The sequence below is a fragment of the Lates calcarifer genome, linkage group LG13 (assembly GCF_001640805.2).
Source record: "Lates calcarifer isolate ASB-BC8 linkage group LG13, TLL_Latcal_v3, whole genome shotgun sequence".
Taxonomy (NCBI): Eukaryota; Metazoa; Chordata; class Actinopteri; family Centropomidae; genus Lates; species Lates calcarifer.
This window is the reverse complement of record NC_066845.1, coordinates 4,563,787-4,588,935: the sequence shown is the minus strand read 5'-3', so window position 1 is coordinate 4,588,935 and position 25,149 is coordinate 4,563,787. Positions and strand designations below refer to the sequence as shown.

The following is a 25,149-nucleotide window of genomic DNA, read 5'->3' as shown; positions in this document are numbered from 1 at the left end:
CTTTAAGAGTTGTGTCTGTCGGGAAATGCTCAGTTTACATCCTAGTAAATATTTATTCATCATTCTTATTATTGGAAACTTTGTCTTCATATATACTGATTTGGGTGTTTGTAGACACATCTTAAATTTTGAAGCTTTAGCTTATCTGTTATTTTCTGACTGAAGTCTGAAGGTTGTGCAATGTTAGCTTAGCATTTAGAAATAATTGGAAGTGTACAGAGTAATCACTGTTTACTTGTTTTATCTATAATGTGCACTAAATTTGTGCCAAAAACACTAAAAAGTAAATGTAAATGTACATGATTCTTGCAGGGAAACTTCCATTGACTTTATTGGGAAACTAATCAGAACTAATCAAAATTTGGACACTTAAAATAAAGTGTTACCCACTTAACATATGATCTATAAATGTATATTTATAATTACTGATATTGAATTCATAATTTTTGTCTCATAGGATTTGCCAAAAAGTGAAAGTTTTTAAAATGCTCTATGGGTCTGATTCAAACCTTTTCCGTGTTCTAAATGTCATTTAGTGCATGTGTTTGTGAAACTTTCACATTCATAAGACTTGATGCAAACTACATTATCACTTAAGCCAGTTGATAAAAACTCAAGTACTATGTTTAAACTTTCTAAACAAATCCACCTAACCTTACCTCAGACATCTGGTGTTGAGTGTTTTTTTTTTTTGTTTTTTTTTATCTTTTATCTTTTTTTTCCAGGACGAGAACATCATGAACTCCATGCAGCTGTTTGAAAATGTGATATAAGGAATGGAGATTCTCTCAGTAGTTTTCCTCCACTAGCCCCACGTGCACAACTCACACACACACACACACACACACACACACACACAACACCATGGACCTCACCCGCACCTCAAACTCCACACTAAAACATGACATCCTGACACATAACGTAGGTACTGTAAAGAAACGGGAACTAGACGTTTTCGCTGTTTCTCGTCACGCTCTTTTTAGCTGCATCCTGCAACTGCTTCTGGATTAAAACGACTGTTACAGACAGAAGAAGCTTCCTGGGTAAAAATCCCATCCTCAATGAGGCAACAGATGAGCCCCTTGTTCTTTTATCTTCAGACAAAAAGGATCAACAACCAACAAAGAGCGAAGAAGCTTACAGTAATCCATTGACCTGAGCACACAAGGACACTAGCTTTAACACTAATACACCTTGTTTCTGTCTCTGACACACACACACTGTTTCTCACACAGACCTACTGTGTCCTGGAGAATTTTTAGAGCACTGGGTGAACAAAGAGCAGCACAGGAAAAAATTAAAATCCCCCCCCCCACCCACCCAAAAAAAAAAAAAAAGAGAAATGAACTAAAGCATGTTTGTCATCAAATATGTGATGTGGAATTAGCTTGCACTACAATTTTATGACTATGTATTATATGCGCCTGAGATAAAGGCACTGTAGATACCTGCACCTGATACACCACTGATGGAAACCAGTGTATTTGTATATATGTATAGTGAATAGTTATATATCCTACGTTGTATTGGTTTCCTCTGTACTGCACTGGGTGATGGAATAGGACCAGAACTGAGTGTTTGTTTATGAAATCTCTGTGTTTATCAGTTTAACATCATGTTTAGTAACAGTTCTTCACAGGATTTAAATGGATTATTCAAAGATTTCTCTTTTTTTTTTCTTTTTGTATTTTTCGGGAAGATTATATTTAGCTGGTCAGATTGGAAAAGTGGAGTCTGTACAGTACTGTGAAGATACAAAAGGACTGTTAGAAGTGTGTTCTTTTATGCTGAATTAAGGCTTTATCTTGGTTCCTCAGTATCTACAAGCATGCTGACTCTAAGTGCCACAGTATAATGTACAGTACAGTAGGACCTCTGTGATGTCGGTTAATTAAAGATGCTGTCAACAGCTGCGACCTCTCCTTTTTTTAATGCGTCCCTTCATTACATTCACCTCCTGCTCTCAGGTGATAAAGCAGCAAAAATGTGAGTGAACAAAGATAAAGTCAACTAACAAAAATGACATTCATCAGTTGGAAAACAGTGACACACACACACACACACACACACACACACACAAACCCCCCTCTAAAATAAGGATGTTTTGTCAGCAAATGTGAGGTGTGAAATTTGCTTGTACTGTTTATGAACATACTAACATACTACATTTATTTGACAGATAGATAGATACTTTTTAAATTAATATTTTACATTAAAAAAAAACACATGATAAGCTCACAAAATATAATACAACTTGTCTGCTTGGAGCCCTTTGACATATTTCACGAGTTGTTAGTCGTTCAAACAAAGGCACACTTCCCCTCTAAACCTCTCAGATGATTTCATTTAAATAACAGATTAAGGCACAAAAAAGTCAGATTATCCAATATTTCACACAGAGCAAAGTTTACAGAGTGAATTTTAAAAAACAAAGTTTTAAGTAGCAGAATTTCCTTTTTTCTTTCATTCCCCATTAATGACAGTATAACTCCCCAGATTAATCTTTTGAACCTTTGGATAGGGCTGACCCCTAAGTAGGGAACCACTGAACTAAAATACCAAACTGTATATAAAGTACTTAAAAGTAGCTGCACCTGGATCGGCTGCAACAGAAAGCAATTTATGCACTGATGCATTAATATTGATAATTTAATAATATAATATAGCTAACACTCCTGTGACTGATAACACTCATGTATATTTTTGAATGCAAGCGTTTTATTTCTCATTGGGTATTTTTACACCTCAGTAAAGGTCTTGAGTATTTCTACTAAAACTCTGCTGGTGATGATTACTATAATCATTTCAGCCTATTATTATCTAAATTGAGTGACTGTGTTAGCTGAGGCAGACCACTGAAGTCACCCTGCATTAGCTGACTGGCATCAGCTGCTTCATTCATGCTTCCCCTCCAGTGGTTTATTCATCAGCTGCTTGTAATGCTCAGTCATATTCCTGCAGGTGTACACACAGTGACTCTTGTAACCTGACACTTCTCACTGCTGTTCTCCATGACGACACCTCCCTCCACCACCTCAGCCTGATGAAATGCTAAATGTTAATGTCATATGCTGTATCCCTTGTGTTTTTCTCTGGGATTAGTTATTCCCAGCAGAATTCATGTTGCTGCACAGATTTTTTGAGAGCTCCTCCTCAAACCGCAGAGACCTCTCCACCAAATCTTTAAACATTTTCTATAAATGGTCAGCGCCTTGACGTAAGTGACCCTGCCTGAACTTTCAGAGTTTACTGTTCACTCTGTACCACTTTTCAGGTTGATTATGAAATCCATGCAGCCCTGTATGTGATCTATCATCACTCACAGAGAGAATCTTAAGTGGCTGAACTGACCTCTTGTGGGGCCCCAAAAATTTGTTGATAGGCCCCTATTGACCCCTGCTAGTGTAGAAGGTGAAGAGGAAGGGAGCTGGGACTGTTTCCTGCAGGGCCCCTGTGCTGCAGACAACCATGTCAGACTCACAGTCCCTCACTTGCTATGGTAGGTTGGTGAAGTAGTCCATGATCCACACTGTGAGGTTTTGATCCACATTCGGTGCACACCATCTTGTCCTTCAGAGGTGTGGGCTGTATCATATTGAAGGTACTGGAGAAATCAAAAAACGTGATTCTCTGAGTGCTCTTGGCCTTTTCCAGGTTAGAGAGGGAGCTATGTAGGTGGTAGATGACAGTGTCATCCATCCCAAGGTCTTCATTAGGTTATTAGGTGTCAACAGGGTTTTACATGTGTCAGCCAAAACTTGATTGATAAACCTCAAATCTATCTATCTATATATCTAACTATCAATCTATTTATCTGCTGTTACAATTTGAGATTTGGTAAATATTTTTTTTTTTTTTATCCATGCCTGCACACTGTCTCTGTTCTTGTTGTTTCATCTACAGTATTTGAGTAAATGTACTTTCCACCACTCGTTCTCGATTTACATATTAAACCAGTGCCGGAAAAGTGAGAAGAGTACTGTATGTTCATTCACAGTGCAAGCACATTTCACAATTCACATTTGCTGAGAAAATCCCTTATTTTATTTGTGTGTGTGTGTGTGTGTGTGTGTGTGTGTGTGTGTCATTGTTTTCCTTCTAATAGCCGTCCCTTTCCCAGCATTTCCAAATTCAGTACAATACATGATGAAATATACTAAGTTACCCTTTATGCCTATTATGCAACCCTGTGCCAGCCGGGTTATGCCAGGATCACCATACACCATGTGTGAATGTTGGCAGATGAAGGCAGTGCAGCTAAACAACCATCAGATGGCGGTATGGGGGAATACATAAGCCTAAAGGCACAGAGGGAGGAAGGAAGGCAGACAGACCGTATATTAATATTTTAGGAGGCAGAAAACGTGCTGGTTAAGCAACAGAAAAAAAGGCGCATCTTATGCAAGAAAAGGTTATTATTACAGAAACTGTTGCAGGTACTGAAATCCACACAGGAGAGGGAGGCAGGGCTGCGTCACCGCCAGGCCGCTCCTGATTGGCTGAGCCTGCGCTTCCAAGGCGGGGCAAGAGGCAGGTCCTTGACGTCACGGCTAAACGTGGGCATGCGTGAAGATGAACGTCAACCCCCGTGGCTTTATGAAAGGCAAGATCCCTCCATGGGCAGCGCGTCTGTCGGCTGCTTAAACCCGCGTTTGTGTTGAGAGAAGGAGCTCTCCTCTGAAGAACCGGGCCCGAGGACGGTCTCATCTCTTCGCCGCAGTCCGTTCGCCGTGTGTGTGTGTGTGTGGGGGGCTACCATTCGGCTTCAGGCGTAAGGCTATCCTTGCCCTCCGTCCTCTCTCAGCCTCAACAACACAAACCACGGGGACGAGCCAACGGTTAGCCGAGAAGGGAAGTGGGCTCCGTCTTCTCTTTCATCAGGCAGGTGAGTCCCAAAACGTGCCTTTTTTAAAATCCCATGACACAGACTTAACACACACGTGGATGTTAGGAAGTAGGGCATGTAGAGAGCCGAGCTTTGCATGGCCTCACTTCGCCCCGTCGCGGCTCGGGGCTATAAGCTGGCCGCGGATACATAACGTTCAGAGATGTAAAGGTGTCTCCTCTGGTAGCCGGAGGACTTCATGGGCCCACCGGCCGTGTGTGACCGTGTGTCTGCTGATGCTCAAGTGTGACCGTGTATCACAAGGCCAAATCAGCCTTTACATACCCTCCCCTCTTTATCTGTCCACTTATTACGACAAAGCAGAGTAAAAAACTGCATTTAGCGCAGGAATTATGATCTTTCACGTGTGGAGGTCAGATGCCTCGAGGTTTTTTTTAGATTGGAGGACTTTACTGTGTCTCTAAAACACACTGTAGAGAGGTTGAACATGCATCACGAGCTGGCATTGTCCTGTATCATTTGAAATTAATGAGACCCCATAAGGTAGCTGAGCTGGTACAAAACTACAGCCATCAGGCAGCACAATCTGGGACACCAGAGCTTATTTGGCCATTAGGATTTATTGGCTCCTGATGATGGGGGTTGTCCTGGAAACGTGGCTGGGCAGGTGTGTGTGCTTACAGTGTGTGTGCTTGTGCTTCTATCTGAGGCAAACACACTTTATTAAAAAGGTAAGTTCAGATGTGCAGAGTTTTTGGGACAACTGAGTGATGTTGTTGGGTAAAGACACTGCCTCCCTGGAGTCTCTGCAAGATCTGAAATGCAGTCACATTCAAGTGTTTGGATGGTCCTGGGAAAATTACATATTTTGTTAAATGTGATGTGAACAGAAGTAAATACACCCCCTACAGCATACAGACATAAAAAATGCCCTCTTAAAATGTTACCTATTTATTTCATGAACTTACAAAACTGAAAATAATTACAGCAATTGCAGCTCAAAAGTCTGGGCACTCTACTAGGTCAGTATTTGTCCTACTGGTAAACACTGGGGTTATAAATATTCTGCTGTGGGGTTGTGGCACAGGAAACATCGCACAGATAGAGCCTTCCATTAAATATCACAATAAGTCTGGATGCAGACGCCATGTCAGCCAGTCAAGAAAGTGAAACAGGACAGTGATCCAAAGCAGACCTCAAAATCCACCATGAACTACGTCAAGAAGCACAAGCCGAAGATTTAGGAATGGCAGGGTGAAGCAGCCTGTCAGTCCTGCGTCGGGTGGGACATGTTCTCCATCAGAGATGATAGCTTCAGGTAGATCTTAAAGATGCTGTGCAGACGGCCTAAAAATACCCCTTGAACTTGAAGTGATCTCCAGGAAACAGTGGGTGAAAACTCTCAAATCCAGCCTAGAGAGACTGATGTTGTTGATAAGCTGTGATATCTGCACAAGCCACAATAACTGTGTATTTCAGTGCATTAACATTTGAGGAAAGGTTCATTTTGAAATTACTGTCTACTACTCATATGCACTTTTTTCTGCCTCTAAAAATCTGCCAAGTATGTAATGTGTAAGGTGTGCCCAAGCATTTGCATACAGATGTAACTTTGTGTTAACCCCTGCTGCCAGAAAACAGCTTGACTGTGTCAGCTCCCAGTCTAATCAATATGTATTGAATTTTCCAGATGACACTGCTATCCTCAGTTTACACAGAGTAGGGATTTCTGGCTGCCCTCAAAGTTCATGGAGAACAAAAATAGTCTGAGGACTTGAAAACTACAGCTACAGTTTTAGGATAAATAGGAACTTTATCGTGAGACCAACACGTTGAGCCTGTGGCCTCCATCCACAGGGTCATCAAACCATTATATCCCAGATGAAGGCCACAATAAAGGCCTCTTTATTCTCAGTTTGCTCACTAGCATCTCTGACATTTGTAGCTATTAGACCGAGGTTGACAGTTTTGTGGACCAGCACTATGACCATCATTTGCACATCAGTGTCCATAAAACAGGAAGTTATGTGGTGTCTCAAGTCAGTCTATAGTCAGTATGATGGTCTTATTGTTCAGTGCTTGGTTGTAGGCATGCAGGTGCAATGTGTGTTTGTACACTTGTGTCAAGTTTAGACCAGTGTTGCAAGTGTTTTTAGGTATTTTTGCAGCATGTTTGTTCTCTGCTTGTTAATTCCTTTAATTCGAGACTAGACTATTGTTCTTTTTTTCAGGGACAGTAGAAGCAACCTTGAATCTTGAACCTTGAAGCTGGTCTGAAAATATCCTCAGCCTCAGCCTCTGAAAAGAGGCTGAGATGATGAGCACATTTTTATGTCAAGTACTTGCCACAAATTAAACTTGTGTGCTGTCCTTAATATGGTGCTTTTTACCCCAAATTAAATTAAGTGTTCCTCAGAGTGTTCGTTATGGTAGATACAATCTGTGCACACAGGACTGATTTTGCATGCTGTGTGTTGAGTTTTGCACCCATCCCTGCACTTTGCACAGGACTCAGGTCTGGTAAATTGTATCTGGTCTTGTGGCACGCCGGCATATGAGAGCAAGACCAAGACTGAAGCCAGTCCCTCTCCACCAGAGGTTATTTTTAATGCCCTGTCTCAGCTAGAGTGAATTCTGCTTCACCCTTTACACCAAATCAACCATCAGATCTTCATGGCAACAGGTAGAAGTTACTGCTGTCAAGAGTGAGCCTTAGATTTAACCAGCGGTGGGAGAGGTGTTCGGTGGAGCTCTAAATTTGTTTAACTTATCTCAGGATTTAGTATCCTGCTGAGTCACCCTTGAACCCAGGCAAATGTCTAGAATAAATTTTCTTGGCCAGGTGAGCTCACACGCACTAAGAATTTCACTCTGGTCTCAGTCGAGTGTAAATGTATAGAATGGCAAAACAAACACACACAAAAGCATAACAAAATAGGCTTAAAAATAAGATAAAGTTTTTTTTTAAAAAGCAAGTCATTGAAATGGAACCAAACACCTAACAGCTGAATATGTTAAGACGGTTTCAGATTTAATTTGGCAAAGTCATCCAGAGAACTCAGCAAACCCAGCTGGTCAGCTTTGCTTGCTTATGCAGACTCATCACTTTTTCAGATGTGGCAGATGGCAGTTATGTTATTTGCAAACTTTAGGACGGACCATGAGGATGATTAAGATTTACAGTCATGTCGGGAGAGCTCACAACCCTATGGGGGCGCCAGTGCTTACTGTACAGGTGAATTTACCCAGCCTCCCCTGCTGCCTCCTGTCTGTAAAAAAAGTTCATGATACAGTGATGCATGGATCTAAAGCGGTTGTGACCACAGACATGTGGGCGACAGGCCTGATCTTTTCAACCTGTGATAACAATAATGATAAACTATATTTACAAAGCACTTCCACTTCCAAACTGAATTATGGAGTGCTTTTCATGGCAAGATCCAGATAAAGTGATACAGCACAATGAAATTAAACAGAATCAGGCCAGTGTAGAGAAATTCCAAAATACCCAATACTATGAAACAAAGGATTACATAAAGAAGCTAAAATATGTTGAAGTAAAACAATGGATGTGTGATATATAATAGAGCATTTGAAACAGAAATCTGTGTCATTGTCTGTTGGGACCATGTGTGTCTTTTCCTTTTGTAAATGCTGCCATGCATCCTCTTCACAAAGCACAGGTTGAGTGGCAGGTGGGTTGGGAGTGTTTTAAGGCCTAAATCCTTTAAACAACCCCTCCCTGTAAATGGAGGTCTGTCCTCCCAAAAGTATGTTAGTTCTGTTCAGCGCTAGAAAAAATGCAGACGCTGAAATTCATAACAAAAATAAGTACGAGAGGAAGGAAGGAAGAAAATGGTTTAGAACCGGCCATTTTATTTGCTCTCTAAATAATAGACAGCTTTCACACTTATTTATCCACATCCAAGCCCTTGTAACTAATATGGTAAGTAAACATTTTGCATCAGGAAACCCATGTTTTCCTTGTAAGTCTTCACCTCATACTACAGTTTTATATATTGACCCTGATTCAGGCCAAAATGTTCAGTGTAACTACAGCTTGCTATTTATGGTTAACTTGACTGTCAAAACAACTTCCTCAAACCAGCCACCCTGAAAAGTGTGAGGTACCATTACCGATCAGGTGCTTCCTCCTTTTGTTGTTCCATGAGTGCAGGCATCAATCTGTAAATAAAGCTACCTGCAGGTTAGTTCAGCTTGTACATAAAACTGTAATCATCACAGGCATTGTTGATCCCCAATTAAAGTGCATTAGAAATTGGATACCTACACAATGCTGATAATAACGAGTCTGTTTTTGTCAGCATAATAACAAGTTTAGAGACTGTGACAGGATCTTTATTTGAAAACATGTTTTTCACCTAGTCATGGTAACAGTTCTTAGTCACTCTGACTTACAGTAAAAGGATATAGAGCAGAGGGTCACCTCACAGGATGTCAGGCCAGGCTGGGCCAGGAACAGGCACACTGAGCAGAACTGGGTCGCAGAAAAGGATTGCTGGCCCTGTTTGCTGTAGGCAGCATGTGACTAAGATTACACTGTAGTGCTGGGTCATGCTGTGCCTTCCCACTGTACTGTGTAAAGGTGTGCGTGTGTGGTTGTGCAGTGGGTGGTAAAGGGTTATATTTTATCATGTGGCTCTGAATAGTTTGCCCTGAAATAACATTTAATTTAGTTTGTTGACTGTTTTCTTATGGGAAAGTAAAATTAATATCCTGAGGTTTTGAAGTGTTGATCAGGCAAAACTAGCAACCTGGTGATTACCTTGGACTGCAGGGACATTTTTCACTGCTTTCCAACATTTTACAGACTAAACAATTAAAACCGATAAATGAGTCCATAGTTTTAATTGTGGAAGTTATTTGAATTGTCCAGTGTAATTTAAAACTCTGGCCTCTTTCCACCTCTCTGTCATATCAGTGTAGTTTGAATAAATGTCAGGATCCAGCACTCTTCATAAAACCCAGATTTTGTGCCTTGCTAACAGACAGTTAAATGTTTTCTCTGGAAATACTGGAACAGAGCAATGAGCCACATCATATCCAAGTTTCATAAAAATTTAATCAGCAGCATGACAGATGATGAATACACTGGTAGCAGCAGACTAAAGAGCATTACTAATTGACTTACGTACTGTTTTCCTTTCTACTGGAAGTCGTCCATCTGAGGTCTATGCTCTTTATTAAGGCATCAAATTTTCAAAACTCTGAGAACAGTGTGCAGCCACATTTGTTTCCAGGTCATTATGTCTGAAGCACCTGAATAATTTTAGTGGTTTTAAACTGAAGACATCAGTTTTTTTTTTTTCATGGTTCATTCCATTTCCCTCTTTCCACCATTACGTTAGTGCTGTTATTGTTAACATTATTACAAATTGATCAATTAAACATGCTTCAGCGCCTACAGTGAGTCACATCAATATGAAACTACCACTGTGTTCAGGGCTGCAACTAACTTTCTAACTTTTCATATGCTTTTAATTTCTCTCTAGTGATAGTCTTGCCTATACAACATCAGAAAACTGTGTAAAATGGCCATTACAATATCCTAGAGCATAGGGTGTCCTCATAAAATGTCTTGTTTTCATCCAACCAAGGAATCCAAAACTGCAAATTATTCAATTGATTTTACTAAAAGACCAAGAATAGCAGTGAATTCGTCCATTCAAGAACGAGGAACCAACTACTACATGCATAAGGGCTACAGGGCTGCAGCTGATTATTATCAATTCATCTGCTGACTCATTTCTTGATTGATTGTGTAGTTTCCTCTATAAAAAGTGAAAGCTGTTTCTCGTGGAAACTTTCCAGAGGCCAAGGGGTTGTATTTAATTTTTTATTTTTTTTTGTCTAATCAAAAACAATAAACAATCCACGACCCAAAGGTATTTAATTTAATATAATAGAAAACAAAGGGGACCATCAAATCTTAATCTTGGGGTCAGTGAAGTTTCTGCATTTCTCCTCAAATAAAAACAAGCTGAAATGATTAAATGATCAAAATAAAATAAAAAAAAATTCTGTTAATCAACTGATCATTTCAGCTCTGCAAAGGGCCAGCACATCTGCTCACTGTTCACAGACATCAGTCATGTTTCCTAGGTCACTGTGGAAATACTGTAAATTGACTACCTACTTGTGTGTGTGTGTGTGTGTGTGCTGTGGTGTGTGCGTGTGTGCGCGCACAGTAAAGTCTATTGTTCTGTTAAAGCTGGCTTAGCCTCCACTCAGTCCTTGCTGGTCCCCTTCAATGTACAGGCTAATAATGTTTTACATGTACAGCAACGGGACCTTGCTGCAAGTTGAAAGCTCTTGTTTTAGGTCCCAGGCCTTGATCTCTATCTTCTCCTGTCCTCTGCTATCAGGTCTGTCTATGAGGAGTTTTCATATCACTCCTCAGCAGTGTCTGCTTATCTCCCCTGAGCCCTCACATTTATTTCGTCTGTCCTCTCCCCTGTTACCACAACACACTTCACGTGAACCACAACACAATATGCGTGTGTGTGTTTGGGTGGATGTGGTGACTCTGCAGCAGGGTTGGGTTTGTTTGTGCAAGTATGATGAACTATTAAAAACTATACTTTGAAGCTGCAACAGTTAAAAACAGTTAATTAACAGTTAATTAATTGATTAGTTGAAAATTAGGCCACAAACCTATCAATCGCCCTTGTATGATACCAGTTGTAATATTTATATTTTGGCCCAAAATATGTAGAGCTACAGTGATTAGTCAATCACCAGAAAATTAAATCAGCCCCTATTTTGTATTGTTGAGTTGTTCATGTCATTTTTTAGCAAAAATGCCAAACTGTCTGTGGTTGTAGCTTCTCCTATGTGAGGATTTGCTGCTTTTCTCTTTTCACTTCCACTAACTTACTATAGTGTCTTACCTCCATAGTAGTACAGGAAATTGAACCATCACTGAATCTTAAAACCATAACCCAGTTTTGCTCATTTTAAATGTGTCAGCCACAGCTCTAACCTGTGTAAGTGTTGTAAGAGATCACAACATTTTCTCAGATGACCCACTTTTAATGTAACTGAGTCACTTTGTTTGCTGTAATATCTCAGGTAGGGCATTTGTAGCTGATCATTATGAAACTTGTTAAGGGGCTAAATGGAGGTAATCCGTCTCCACAGTTACTGTACAAGCAAACAAAAGTAGTTGTCCCACTGAGAGCAACAGCAGGAACCTGCCTTGGGTAGGCTCAAAGAATTTCATCAATTTCAAGCAACAATGGATACCTTTACTGTTGAATATCCCTGCTGGGTTTGATGGGAAAAATGCCTGAGGCTGTGGGTGGTGGAACAACCTATAAGAAAAGTGTACAGTTACAGTACAGGTCTACTTAGTTTTTTTTTTTTTAATGTAACCTTCAATAGCCCATTCATGTGCTGCTGGCAGCATACTGTGTGGGTGTAGGTGTTGCTTTGAGAAAGGGATAGAAATACGGTTAAAGGCTGAACATCTCCGTCCCCCTGATCTAAATGTGACTGTCTTTCCTGCTGCTTTGGTTTCTTTAACTGAGAAATGTGTTTGTTCAACTCAGCATGGGAGCCCTCCTGCTGCTGAACTCTAAAGAACTTACTAAAGAAAGCAGGATTACTTTGGCTTTAGACTGACTATTAAATACTGTAACTACACAGTGCAAGTTAATTTTTATCTGGAAGCTGACTACATTTCCCAAACTATAATGAAACTCATTAGTCATGTATAATCTGTGTAATCTTGCACTTTCCCTGCACTGATGTCATCATCACCACCGCTGTTGCTCTCTTCTTCCATTTTTTTCTTTCCTTTTCCTGATGGTTCAATCCTTTAATTCGGACTGAAATATCTCTCTCTAACTATTAGATGGGTTGCTATGAAATTTTCTTCAGATATTTTCCAGATGAATCACAGTGACTTAAGTGATTTCCTGACTTGTGTAGCACCATCCAGCAGGTTGATATTTTGGGCTTTTTAGGAGCATAATTCAGCTGCATTTCCATTAAATTTTGTCCCATCAGCCTCTATGTGTATTCTGTGATCAGTGTAATTAGCAAGGGTTAGCATGCATGGATCCATTAGCATGTCTATAGACTCATAGGCTTGTTGTTGAATCATCAGACAGAAATTTAAGGTACACCTGCAAACTAGTCATGGTTTGTAATATTACAGAAGACTACAACAGTGAAATGGAGATCAGTCAGGTAAGATGGCAGAAATGAATTAAGTTTTCAATAAGTCATAACTGCAGTAAATTCCAAGTAATTGAATATTACTTTATTTTGTTTTCATTGGCTGAATGTATTTTAAGTTTTAGCCTTGTGGTGTAACCGTTCCACCTGTGACTGATCAACAAGAGTAAAGGCAGATATGCACTGTGGGAAATAAGATGAAATCCAGTTCAAGTGGCTCACACGAAGCAGTGAACAGCTCAGGTTCTTAGTTGCAAACCAGAGCGTGTGTATGTCTGTCTTTGTGAGTTTTGTAAAGGTTGTCTTGCTAAGCCTTTTGGCTGTTTCCGAGTGACTGATTAATATTGATTGTTATTGCCACTGACAGCTGCCACAGTAATCTGGTGTTATACAACAAATGAGTGTGTGCATCTCCCCTGAAGTTAGTATGTGCTTGACTTGGGCAAAAGAAATGCTCACACCAGAAATAGGTAACCATGTGACATGAAGGGTCAAGTATCTGTAGCATTATTTTCCAACCACAAACCTCAAACCAGGTGATTCCATTATTTAGTTCCTCTTGTCTGGGTTTACCCCATCAACAGGGCTTCAAACAAACTCCGTGCCTCTGAAAATCCCCTCAAAAACCTGTGTTTAATCACAGATGCTGCATCCATGAAATGTCCATTATAGTGGACATGACTGAGGTTCAGGCTGAGAGGCTAAAACCAGCACTGTGCAGTCCAGGCTGAGCCATTTAACAGATTCAGAGAAGACCTTCATATCTCTTTGGAACTTAATGTACTCAGTAGAGACAGTCTGAAATTTAGGTTATAGCTAAAACTTTAAATAAAAAGTAATACTAATAATATATTACATTTTATTAGAACGCTCAAGCTCTAGGTGCTTAAGAAAATAAACTCATGAAGGCATAGTTGAAAAGTTATGGTACATACACACAAGACATTTAAATATAATAAAGCAAAATAAAACCCCAATTCAAGGAAACAGTTTAAGTAAACCAGACTTAGAAGGTTGGAAAAAACCCAACCCTTTAACCTCTGTCTACTAGATTTAATTTTACTGTTAGTAATCAAGTGCAGTGATGTGTTGTGACCTCAGACAGACATTTAAAAGCTACTGTATGAAGGTGGTAAACCGTTAAAAGCCTTGCTAACTAGCAATTTAAATTTTTAAAAAGCCTTGAAGAGTTTCACTGTCGTGCTCTGTTGTAGTTGTAGCAGTCTGAACTAAATATTAATCAATGATAGATCTGATCGTTTTTTATTATTTTACTGTACTGAGATAAGATGCTGCTGTCCACATGACTGTGCTGCTCTCTTATCTCCGTTCAACTCTGCTCCAATAACAGGAAGTTGACCAATGTAAACCTGACCTTGCAGGCGTTTTACAATCTCCCCCTCTCGCTGCACGTGGTGAAATATGAAGCGCTCACATGTTCCGTGACATGTAAGGTGTCGCCTGATGTCAAACAGGCTGCTGACATAAATACATAGTTAACATTATTTCTATTTTTTTAATTTTCATTTATATCCTCTTTAGTCTGTGGTTTCACACGAGTTGCGGTTGACGGATTTATTTTTTAATCAATCCTGAAACCATGGATTCTTGCCAAGCTCTGTTGTGTTGAATTTATCATGAGAAAGTGCAGCACATACCTGGCTGTGTACGTATATTAAATATTTCAATGAAACGTTCACGTAACTTTCTCCAAGAGACACTGAGAGAAGATGTTCCTATGTGTTACGTGTCAGAGGTCCCCCGAGAACAAGCTGGGTGTGATAAACAAGATTGATTGTAGGTTGTGGCAGTTCGTTTTGTTTCTTCAGAGTAAAGCACAAGTAAACAAACTTTCTGTTTTTAATGTATTGGGCTGTGGCTGATGAGGTTTCTTGTCGGATCATGTTCATGTAACTCCTAAGGCTCATACAGCAGCTGTGGAAATTTTTACTACGGTTCACCATGATTAACTTGTCAGCATAACATCCTGAGCATGTGGATTTGGCAGTTATAGAAGGCTTCATAGTTTGAAGTAATTAATTACACAATGGAAACTAGATTAACTAGATTGGTTTCATCTGAGGCTGTCCACATAATAACTTGGTATAACAATTTTCTCCCACAAACAGGTTTTGGCACATTTACCATGAAGTCACCCTAGTCTTAATAACCTTTGCACGAAATTTAATATTTATTTTTCAAGAGCGCCTCTGTGTCTTCTCACTATTAGCAGCAGGTAAAAAGGTATAATTTAGAATCATTTGATATGTTAGTGATATTGCACAGGGGAGTATTCACTGTAACTAAGGCTCAAACCAAGACTATACCTGTTGATGTGAGATAAGGTGAGGGAGCAGGTTGATGTCATGAGATCACTATCAACGGTTGCCAGTTGTCTACATTCTTTGGATAAGTGTGAAGGGATTGTTCACAGCATTGCTTAGTGAATAGATTATATGAGGTCCTTTACCTTTACACACACAGGTTAGTACATGTAGGCTGTAATGAACAGTTTATATGATATGTAGTTTAGTTTGAATAAGTCTACATAAATGTTGTATAATACACCTGGTTCTGTTCTGTAGAACCAGGGATGTGTTGTTTGTTGCATTTCAGGGATGTTTTTTTTTTTTGATACACAGACAATTAATTAGCAACTATTAATTTCAATTATTATTTTTTTTTAATCAAGCAAAATGTGACTATTTGTTCTGCTTTTCTCTCTCTTACCTCATCTTTGGGGATTGGACTGACAGAACAAGCATTTAGATGTCTTCTTGGCTCAGAGAAATTATAGTGAGCTTTTTCTTAGATATTTTGTATATTAAACAATTGATTGATGGTATAATTGGCAGGCTGATTGATAATAAGAATGATTGGTTAGTGTTAAGATGTTGTTTCATCCCTCTGACAGTCAAGTGTTCATGACCCCAGATGGTGATTCTTTAAGGACTCTGTACTGAAGCTGATACTCTCACAGTACATCGCTCTAATCCTGCTGCAGGCTTAACACAGTCCAGACTATGACTGAACTGCAGACTAACATCTGGAGGGGATAGGGTTAGGCTCGTACACAAATTTAGCGCTAGAGATGAAACCACCAACGCCAACATCTGGTGTGAGGGCCCACACGCAGCACAGCACAAGCCTGCACAGGATCCACAGATCATGTTACCATGGTTATAGATCCTGGCGGTAACTCTGTCCACCAGCCTGAGTATTCTGGGATGAGTTAAAATTACCACTGCAGTTGTCTTTGTTCCTCCTCGCCCTCATTTCCTTCTCTGTTTTCTTTTTTTCTTTGGCGTTCTCTGGACAGTCTCTCACCCATAAACACACACTTTTACTGCTTTTATCTGTCTTTTTTTTTCCCAAACATGTTTTCCTTTACATAATGTGAAAAGTCATGTTTATGAAACTGCTGATTTCATCTCTTATGTAATCTCATGAACTCACTTTTCAGTTCTCTCTTCTCGCGCTCCAGTTCCCCTTGTTTTCTCTTGGTTGTCTAATGTTTTGTTGTGTGTCTGTTGGTGTTGTCTGGGAATCCATCCACAACACACACACACACACACACACACACACACACACACACACAGACAGCAAACACAGGGATGAGACGAGGAGAGTGTGTCTCCTGGGCAGCAGTGGAAAATGGCATTTGAGGATGTCATGCTACAGTAGCATGTCTCCCCTAGTGTTAGCACATGCCCCATCAGACCTTAAGTCACCCAGAGGCTGCTGGGATACTTTCTGTCACACTCCACATCTCACAACTGACTCACAGCACTGAGAGAGCCACAGGCTGGGCAGCACTCAGGTCAATTATGTGCTGCATGGAGTATCACTGGCCAGAAAATGACTTGTGGGGCGAAACACTGACTTTCTATTGATTTCTGTCATCGTGTGGCAGTGTTGAAGAATAATTCTAGTTAATGATGATGTGTAGAGATGCATTTTTTAAGTGCTTTCTCAGGATAAAATGCCAAAGATTCTTTGGTTGCAGCCTCTCCAGTGTAAGAATATACACCTTTTCTCTGTTTTATATATATTATTATATTGTGAACTCAATTTCTTTGGGGTTTGGGGTTTAGATCAAATAAAATCAGACATTTAAAGATGGAGGGAAATGTGACACATGCAAAACATTTTTCACCTTTGGCCAAATGGTTAAAAGAATAATTGAGAAAATGGTCTTTGAATATGTTTTAATTGTTAATGGAAAATAATCATTAGTTGCAACCTTAATGACAGTGGTCTTATTTTTTTTAAAATCATCTGATAAAATGTAACTTAAATGTTAAAAATATTATCAACTATCTAAACCAATTTATTTGGGCGTAAATCCAGAAGCATGTAACAACAAGAAAATTTGACGCTTCAATTGTGGTAATTCATTTGTTTATTTGTTTTGTTTTTTTCAATTTAAATTCATCTTCAGATTTATTTTAGTTTTTTTGTTTATTTAGATCCCCATAAGCAACAACAGAACTATTTACTTTTCCTGGCCTTCAGTGTACTTAAAATCATACCTCAGCAAAATAAACATTTGAATCATGATTTAATTACCAATTTGATCAACAGCAGATTAGCAGGTGTTTTGATAATTGATTCATCTTTTTAGGTATTTTCAAAGCATTTGCCAGTTAAATCTTGTCAAATGTGATGATTTGCTGATTGTTATTTTTTATTCCCATCATATCTGATGCCCTCACAGAGAAAAGCCTTGCCAGTGACCCTCAGGTTATTTGAGTTTCAGTCCATGTTTTAAAACTTGTAGGATCATGACTGCTTATGTTTCTTGCCCGGTGGATTTTCTTTTCCCAATGCTGCAGAGTAGGCCAGAATCACATGTTGTACCTGCCTTTATTGTCTGTGTTGAAAATACAGGAATGCTTTGCATAACTCACATGGTTGTATCAAGTTGCTTGAACACCCTCAACCCCAACTGAACTCTCACACTAACTCTTTTTTTAAAAGACTTATTAACAGCTCTTTTTCAAATATTAGCGTGTTAATCATGACTGGCTCCCGTGACGGAGACTGGCTTCTTCTTTTTTGTCTCTTTATTCCTACAGTTACACGCACCCTCTATAGGTCACACTAATAACTTTTGCTTGTGATTAAATGCTGTCTGTTATATTAACTTATGTCTCACCTCCCTCCTCCTCCTCTTCTTCCTCCTTATCCTTGACCCTTCTGCCTCTCTCCTCTCTGCCTCTCTCCCCAGTTTCTTCTTCTCTTTCCTTTCTTCCCTCTCTTCTTCTTCTACCTACTCCTTTCCCTTCTCTCTCACCTCTTCCACACAGATGCTCCCAGCCGCCCAGCTTGACAAGCGTGATGGGATGTGTCAACTAGGTATTACACCTATCCCAACATTTTACACTAAAAGCAGGGAGACTGGTGATCAGATTTTTTAAAATATCTGAGAAGGGAATATGACATAAAGGAAAGGTGGTGACAAGGCACAGTACAGGTGATGCCAGGTAGGCATCTGTTGATAAGACATCTAACATCTGTTCCTGACATACAAGATTATGCACAAGTAAGTGCACGAACAGTCAGTAGTTTCAGTAAAGATCTGCACTCACTCTTAGATATAATTAGATATATTCCTCTAATTGTTATGCTCCTCAAAGGGGGCATAAATATTTTTAACATTTAAGTTACCTTTTATCTAATTATATCTATTCATTTTGGGGGTTATTTTGATTCTATTTTATTGTTAGACAGTAGAGAGCTGACAGGAAATGAGAGGAGAGATGGACATAATGTAACAAAATTCTCCAGCTGGACTCAAGTTGGGCATTTGTGATTATGGTCAATATTTTAAGGCTCAAAGTTATTAGGATAACTCTAATTACAATGTTTTTAACAATGCAGTTAAGTAAAATTGCAGGTTATTGTTATACTTAAAATCACATCTCTGGCTGATTGAAAATTGCTCTCTTTTAAATCACAATCTTTTGTTCAGTCTTGCTGTTTTTAATTAGATTTTTTTGTTATGTTTTTGGATTAAGGGATTTCTTTATATATATTGTATATTTGGGCATCAATATATCTGTAAATCTGCATAGATTGTAGACACAACCACTCTACAAGAAACCTTTTATTGAGTTTTAACTGAGTTTTCTATCAGAATCACAAACAAAAATAGCTAATCACTAGAGGCTGTCACTCTCCTAACATTGTCATCTAGACATGCACAAAATGAAAAATGGGGAGCAAAGGAAAGATTAGTTTTACTGCTCTAATATAAACAGTGTTGGATTGGTAACTTGGTTTTTCTAAGTAACAAATGAAATGACCTTTAGATAATGAAACTGCTTTGTGTCTGAGTCATTTGGGACAAAGGAAATGGGATCTTTAGTTGCTTTTCAACAAGTTGACTCTTCACCCATCATAAGACTCATTTAGAAACTTAAATAAACATTTAAGTGAACCTGTCAGCTGACCCTGATGATCTACAGCAGTATTTGTGTGTGATGCAGTTTCATTTACAGCAGCACGAGGTTTGTGAGCTGGCTAATGCAGCTGCTTTAATGAGAAGATGTTGTTCAAGTACTGTAATTTTGAAATGTGAAAGCGCAGTGTGAACACACTCGCAGTTTGTCAGTTTCTAGACAGAGGTGTCGGAGACGTCACCTGAGCTTCATCCACTGTGAGGCTGACGTTTGTAGACTGTTTATTCTTTTTACATATTTTTCACCAAACCAATCTGCGTTTTGTTTGTCATATCAGCTTGTTAATTAGTTCTGCCTTATGTAACGAGTCTCATTTAGATCAATGTGTCACCTGAACCCATATTTATGCAAATTTATGAATACAAATTACTTAAACTTATTTTGACTAAGAAGTTTCACAGCTCCAAAGCTTTTAAAGTTTGTAAAGAGTAGATCCTTGACGACTGGGGCACAGAGCCCTTTCCATACTGGCTCTGAGATCAAAATACATAAATAAAACATCACAACATGACAATTCAGTCACACAAAGCTGTTGTCAGACATTAAAAGGGTCACACATTAGTAATACTATGGGTTAGGACAACAAGTCCCTCAGAAGAATGAATGTCTCTAATTTCAGTTTGTTTTGCAGTTCATTCCCTCAGAAAGTCTTATTTTAGTGTAAAACGTCAGTGTAGCTATTTTTAAAGAGTTTGATTCCATCTCTGTGTATATGAAGGAAAAGGTTTTAGATCAGAGGAGACCAGTATTTGTGTTGAGTTTGGCAGGCACCTTTCATCGCTGCCGACTTGGCAACGTTTCACTTTCCCATATTTTTGATAAATTCAGTGAGTGACAGTCACTTAATTAATTGAATAAGGCACAGATTGCTCAGCAGGGTTTTCTAGTGTTAGCCAAGAGTCAGGTGTGGTGTAGAGCAACACACATCAAGTCCTTGTTTCACACAGAAAAGTAGCACACCACCTCTGTCTGCCTCTTTTTTCATCATCCGACAACTCCGGTCATTCTGTTTCTCCTCTATCAAAATGCGTCCATGTTTCACTCTTTCTCCAACTACTTGCATATTCTCTCCTTTCTATATCTTTACTTCCTCCTTGCTTGTTGTGTCTATCAGACAGTGAACTGCTGACAACATGGAGTATTATTATTACTATAGTGTAAAAATGTAATGTAAATTATTGTTTCTGAATATGAATGAGTTGAAGTCAAAGTTATGTTAATTATTGATTAATTTGTTGATTATTTTCTTGATTAATTGGTTAGTTAATTGGTTAGGATTGTTTCAGATTGGTTAATCACCCAGTTAAGTTACTAGAGACAAAACAGGTGGCATAAAAGTGCTGTCATAATCTGCTTTACAGCTGCCCAGGAACATTTTGATATGAATCAGAGAAATGGAAGCCGTAACCAGCATATTTATTTGTCTTTTTACTTGATAAATGGTTGCAGTTAACATAATCCTGTTGTCCAGAATAGAGAAAAAACAAAAAACCAAACTAAAAATCAGGACTTATCTCAGGTCTCTTAAGTACAGCCTGGCAGCCTCTCAGGCTCTTTGATGTGATCAGACCATAACATTAAAGTCAGGATATTAGAACCTTTAAAGTAATAAATCAGGATATTAATCTCTCTTATCTGTCTCTGTTTTTTAAGCAGATGAGGTGGTCCTGGACGATGTGATCGGACTGAAGGATTCATCTGCAGTGTTCACACCAGAGGCGAGACAGAGGAGGGACCGGGCAGAGGAGGAGGAGGAGGACATCGAAGACACAAGGATGGGCGTGGGGAAGAACACCACCTCCAAGTCGATGGACAGCGGCAGTGAGGGAGGAAAATATGAAGAGGAGAGCAAACATGGCGCAGATTTCTACCCTATTCCGGTAAAGACTGTGTTTTAATGTTCTAACATTTTTCCCACAGAGACAAAAACCACAGACACATCATGAGCATGTCCAAACCAAGCTCATACTGAACAAATGACAAAGACAGGGTTTGGTCAATGTGCATGCAACCTTATAATTCCTGTTCTCCTTGTCCTCCTCCCGTCTCTCTTTCTTTGACTTGCACGCTCAGATTGGGCTTTGCTTTTTGCTCAGAATGTATTTGTGTAAGCAGACGCCCAGAGTTTATACACACACACACACACACACATCAACACACACAAACTGTCTACGTCACGGCTGGTTTGTGCGTGCTGCTGCAGCTCAGTCCATCCATTTCCTTTGTTTGTCCGCTTGGCTCCAGGCCAGCGTGTCATGTAGGTCAAAAGGCAAAATGACAACAGCAGCAATTTATTCATAAGCCCATTCACAAATCGCACACAGACACAAACCCGTGCTTCATTACAACTTCGATCCAGTGGTAGGTATTAATTAAATACCTTTATTCAAGTTCTGTATTTATGTATTTTGAAATACTTGGAACATTAGCATGATTGCAGCATCAGCAGTAATGTGGGCATTGTACCAGACTGCATTCCAACCCTCACCTGGACTCTGGGTAGTGATCAAAGCAATGCACAAAAAAATGTTGCGGACTGTCACATTCACACCCATGTCACGCTTTGATTTGTCATATGTGTGCAATGTGACTTTATTATTTATTTTGATCAACCTATGACAGCACTATGAATGTTTCTCTGGAGAGGCTGTCCGATGATGTGCAAAACAACATCACGCCCCCACTCGGTTGTTCTACAACGTCCAGCTTTTCACTCCACCTTCCAGTGTGGCTGTTCAGAACAGGTATAAATACTTTTGATTTCCGACACGGTCCAGCAGTACATCTTAAAAGCTGATTCTGAGAGATCATAAATCTGCCCTGAGCCTGCTGCTGCTGCTGCTGAATGGACAGACTTTTACTTTAATTGTAATTAGATTTTGTGCTGCTTTGTAGTTGCTTTCCACTACATTAAAGAATTATTGTACTTTTTACTCATTTACTACTTTTATTTACTACTTTGCAAGTTAAGATTTTACATACAGAACATACAGGCACAGCTTCCACCAGTGCACAAGACTAAAGATAAAATTTTCCACAGGCTATGACAGTGACCCTGAAGCCTGTTGATTTCCTTTAAAAGCTAAGATAAGCTCGATCCAGTTTGTTAGAACAGTCACAAGGCTTCTCCTGTGTCATTTTCTGAAGCCATTCAGTTGAACACAAAGGGAAGGAAATACAATACAAGCCTCAAGTTTCCCTTGCAGTTATTTTGTCCCGTTGAAGCGCTATGAGGAGATGTTTGTCTCCCTGTACGACCTTAAGGCTACAGACATTCATATCCAGTGCTTGACAAATTCCAAATTATATATGCAGAGACAACGCTGCTCAGTCTTTAATCTAGTGGGCTCGGCATGTAGACACAGCAGACTATGTTTACAATTGGAAAACACACGAGTGCATTCAAAGGTCTGTCCTCTCCCTGAGGTTTTTCTCCAAAGGGATCATGAGACTGTACAATGAAAATTTTAGCTGTAAAAACCAGTCGCATGTGACAGTTGATGGATGAGTATATTTGCATACTTCCATTTCTTTGCATCTTTGTCCTGCAGGCACGGAGACATTCAGAAGTATATCATCCTTAAATGTTATTTTTAATGTTTTTGATTTTCCTCACAGTGTGTTTTTTATGTTTCTTTTGTGATGACTCCCTGTTTACTGACTTACATGACATAGACACATTTGAGACATACACAGGAAAAGCAAACACTCACACACACACACACTGTGGAAGACATTTGTTTGTAAGGAAACAAGTTTGCATACTGTAGGAAACACGTGTTCGTGTTCCAGGCTGCTAAGTCCTCCTTCATTCAGTATCTTTTTTTTACCACTTAGTATGCTTTAGCAAAATGTACTTAAAATTGTTCTGTGTTTTTATTAATGTGTGTATGATTTTAAAAATCTCAATTGCGTGTGTTTGTGTGTGTGTAGGTGGTGGTAAACGGAGTGGGCGGTGCCAGTGGAGACCAGGATACTGAGAACACAGAGCTCATGGCCATCTACACTAAAGATAATCAAGGAGCAGAAAAGGTAACTTGACAGAAAACAGTCTTCACGTGTATATTCCCAAATAAGCCTCTGACACATAGTCACATGGTTCAGACAGCTTACTCATACAGTTACAGGCTCGTACTTACGTACTCTGTAATTTTGTTTAATCGCAGTCACAGTTTGAATGACTTTGCTTTTCCTCACTCACCTTTCCCCTAAATCCTATGAGGCTGTAATCCTTTAGACTTCAGCAGTGGTACTCAATCATTTTACTTCAATGAAGTAGCAAAACCACTCTGGGGAAATACCCTGTCACAGTAAAAGTCCTGCATTAAGTAAAAATTACCTGCAAAATGTCAGACATTTTTATATCCTTTATATACATGTATCATATTATTTGGAATATTACTACTGATACATGAGCACAGAAGCAGTATTTCAAGACTGTATTTCAAGACAGGTAATGATGATGATTTTTCTTATATCTACACAAGGCAAGAATCTGGATTTCAATCTGTTAAATAAAAACATTAAAGGGAAAAAAAGGAAGGCAAAAATGAAATGTCTATTTCAGTTATAATGCATAAACCATAACTTGTTCATTAAAAAGGGTGTATGCTTTTATGAGATAAATTTTTTTAGCGTGAATGTAATGCAGGAGATCCCTGAATTCTGCTTCTCAAATAAAAAGGTAGAAGAATTTAGTTTTATCCAGGTTTGTGTTTCACTTATTCACTTGGTTCCTCATTTTCAAAACAGTAAAAAGCAAACTCATTTCCACTGTAGCTAGCACAAAAAAGTGCTGATGACATGTGCACCACAAAAAAAAGAAAATACCAGTCTGACTCATCAAACAGTTTCGACTGACTCCTGTCTTATTGTCACCGTGACTGTGCTTTTTTTTTTTTTCCTTGCTGTAATGAATAGAATGAATGGTATGAAATCATGTGTTGCGGTCTCTCTTGGTAGTTTTTTTTTTTTAAACATCTTTCCTCTTATCTGCTCAGACATGCTGTTCTCACGTCAACATTTGACATCATTTGGTTTCACCTGAGAAGTATTAATCCCTCTGACCCTTTACATAAAGCATGGGGCAGGGCACATATGCCAACAGAGATGTTAATTATGAAGATATCATTCATCCTGTTTCTTTGTGTGTCTCTGAGTAGAGCTCCATGTCTGAGACGTTGGACAGCACAGACAGTATAGATGCAAGGAGGATGGATATGATCTACACCATTGAAGACACTCCTCCGTGGTACCTGTGTGTTTTCTTAGGCTTACAGGTAAATCCTCAGACTTAACCGTTTTGTTATGTTTACTTTCAGAGAGCTTCACGGCTGACTTACAGTGTGCATTATCTGTCATCAGTGTATTTTCTATACCTGACTAATAGATGTGTTTAAAGGGCAGATGAAAAAAAACATGCATATACACATGTCCTGTATAGTCACCACGTGTCAGATCATGTAATGTTGTAGCACTTGTCATCTCAGTGCAGTATTTTTCATCTTGCTGTCCCCAGTGCTCGTTACGCAACTGGAGGCCAGAGACACAAAGAGGACAGTGGTGGTTCAGTGGGTTAATGTCCTCACTGTCTGACCACAGTGTGTCTGTCCTCTGTCACTTCCCTCTGTCTCATAG

At 39.3% G+C, this 25,149-nt stretch overlaps 2 protein-coding genes across 5 annotated transcripts in view; both read left to right on the top strand.

Annotated features, from left to right (window-relative positions):
• The window catches only part of kcnip3b (Kv channel interacting protein 3b, calsenilin), a 41,764-nt gene extending 39,853 nt beyond the window's left edge, over nucleotides 1–1,911 (top strand). For all 4 annotated transcript variants that reach the window (XM_018674057.1, XM_051075246.1, XM_018674074.2 and 1 more), the window contains one exon: nucleotides 726–1,911. In XM_018674057.1, coding sequence (XP_018529573.1) covers nucleotides 726–773 — 48 coding nt within the window. In that variant the 3' untranslated portion in view covers nucleotides 774–1,911. The remainder of the gene's footprint in view (nucleotides 1–725) is intronic.
• Nucleotides 1,912–4,561: 2,650 nt separating this feature from the next.
• slc23a2 (solute carrier family 23 member 2) overlaps nucleotides 4,562–25,149 on the top strand; it is a 38,809-nt gene continuing 18,221 nt past the window's right edge. The window contains exons 1-5 of the mRNA XM_051075102.1: nucleotides 4,562–4,885; nucleotides 18,279–18,406; nucleotides 21,166–21,392; nucleotides 23,446–23,544; nucleotides 24,675–24,791. Coding sequence (XP_050931059.1) covers nucleotides 18,358–18,406; nucleotides 21,166–21,392; nucleotides 23,446–23,544; nucleotides 24,675–24,791 — 492 coding nt within the window. The 5' untranslated portion in view covers nucleotides 4,562–4,885; nucleotides 18,279–18,357. The remainder of the gene's footprint in view (nucleotides 4,886–18,278; nucleotides 18,407–21,165; nucleotides 21,393–23,445; nucleotides 23,545–24,674; nucleotides 24,792–25,149) is intronic.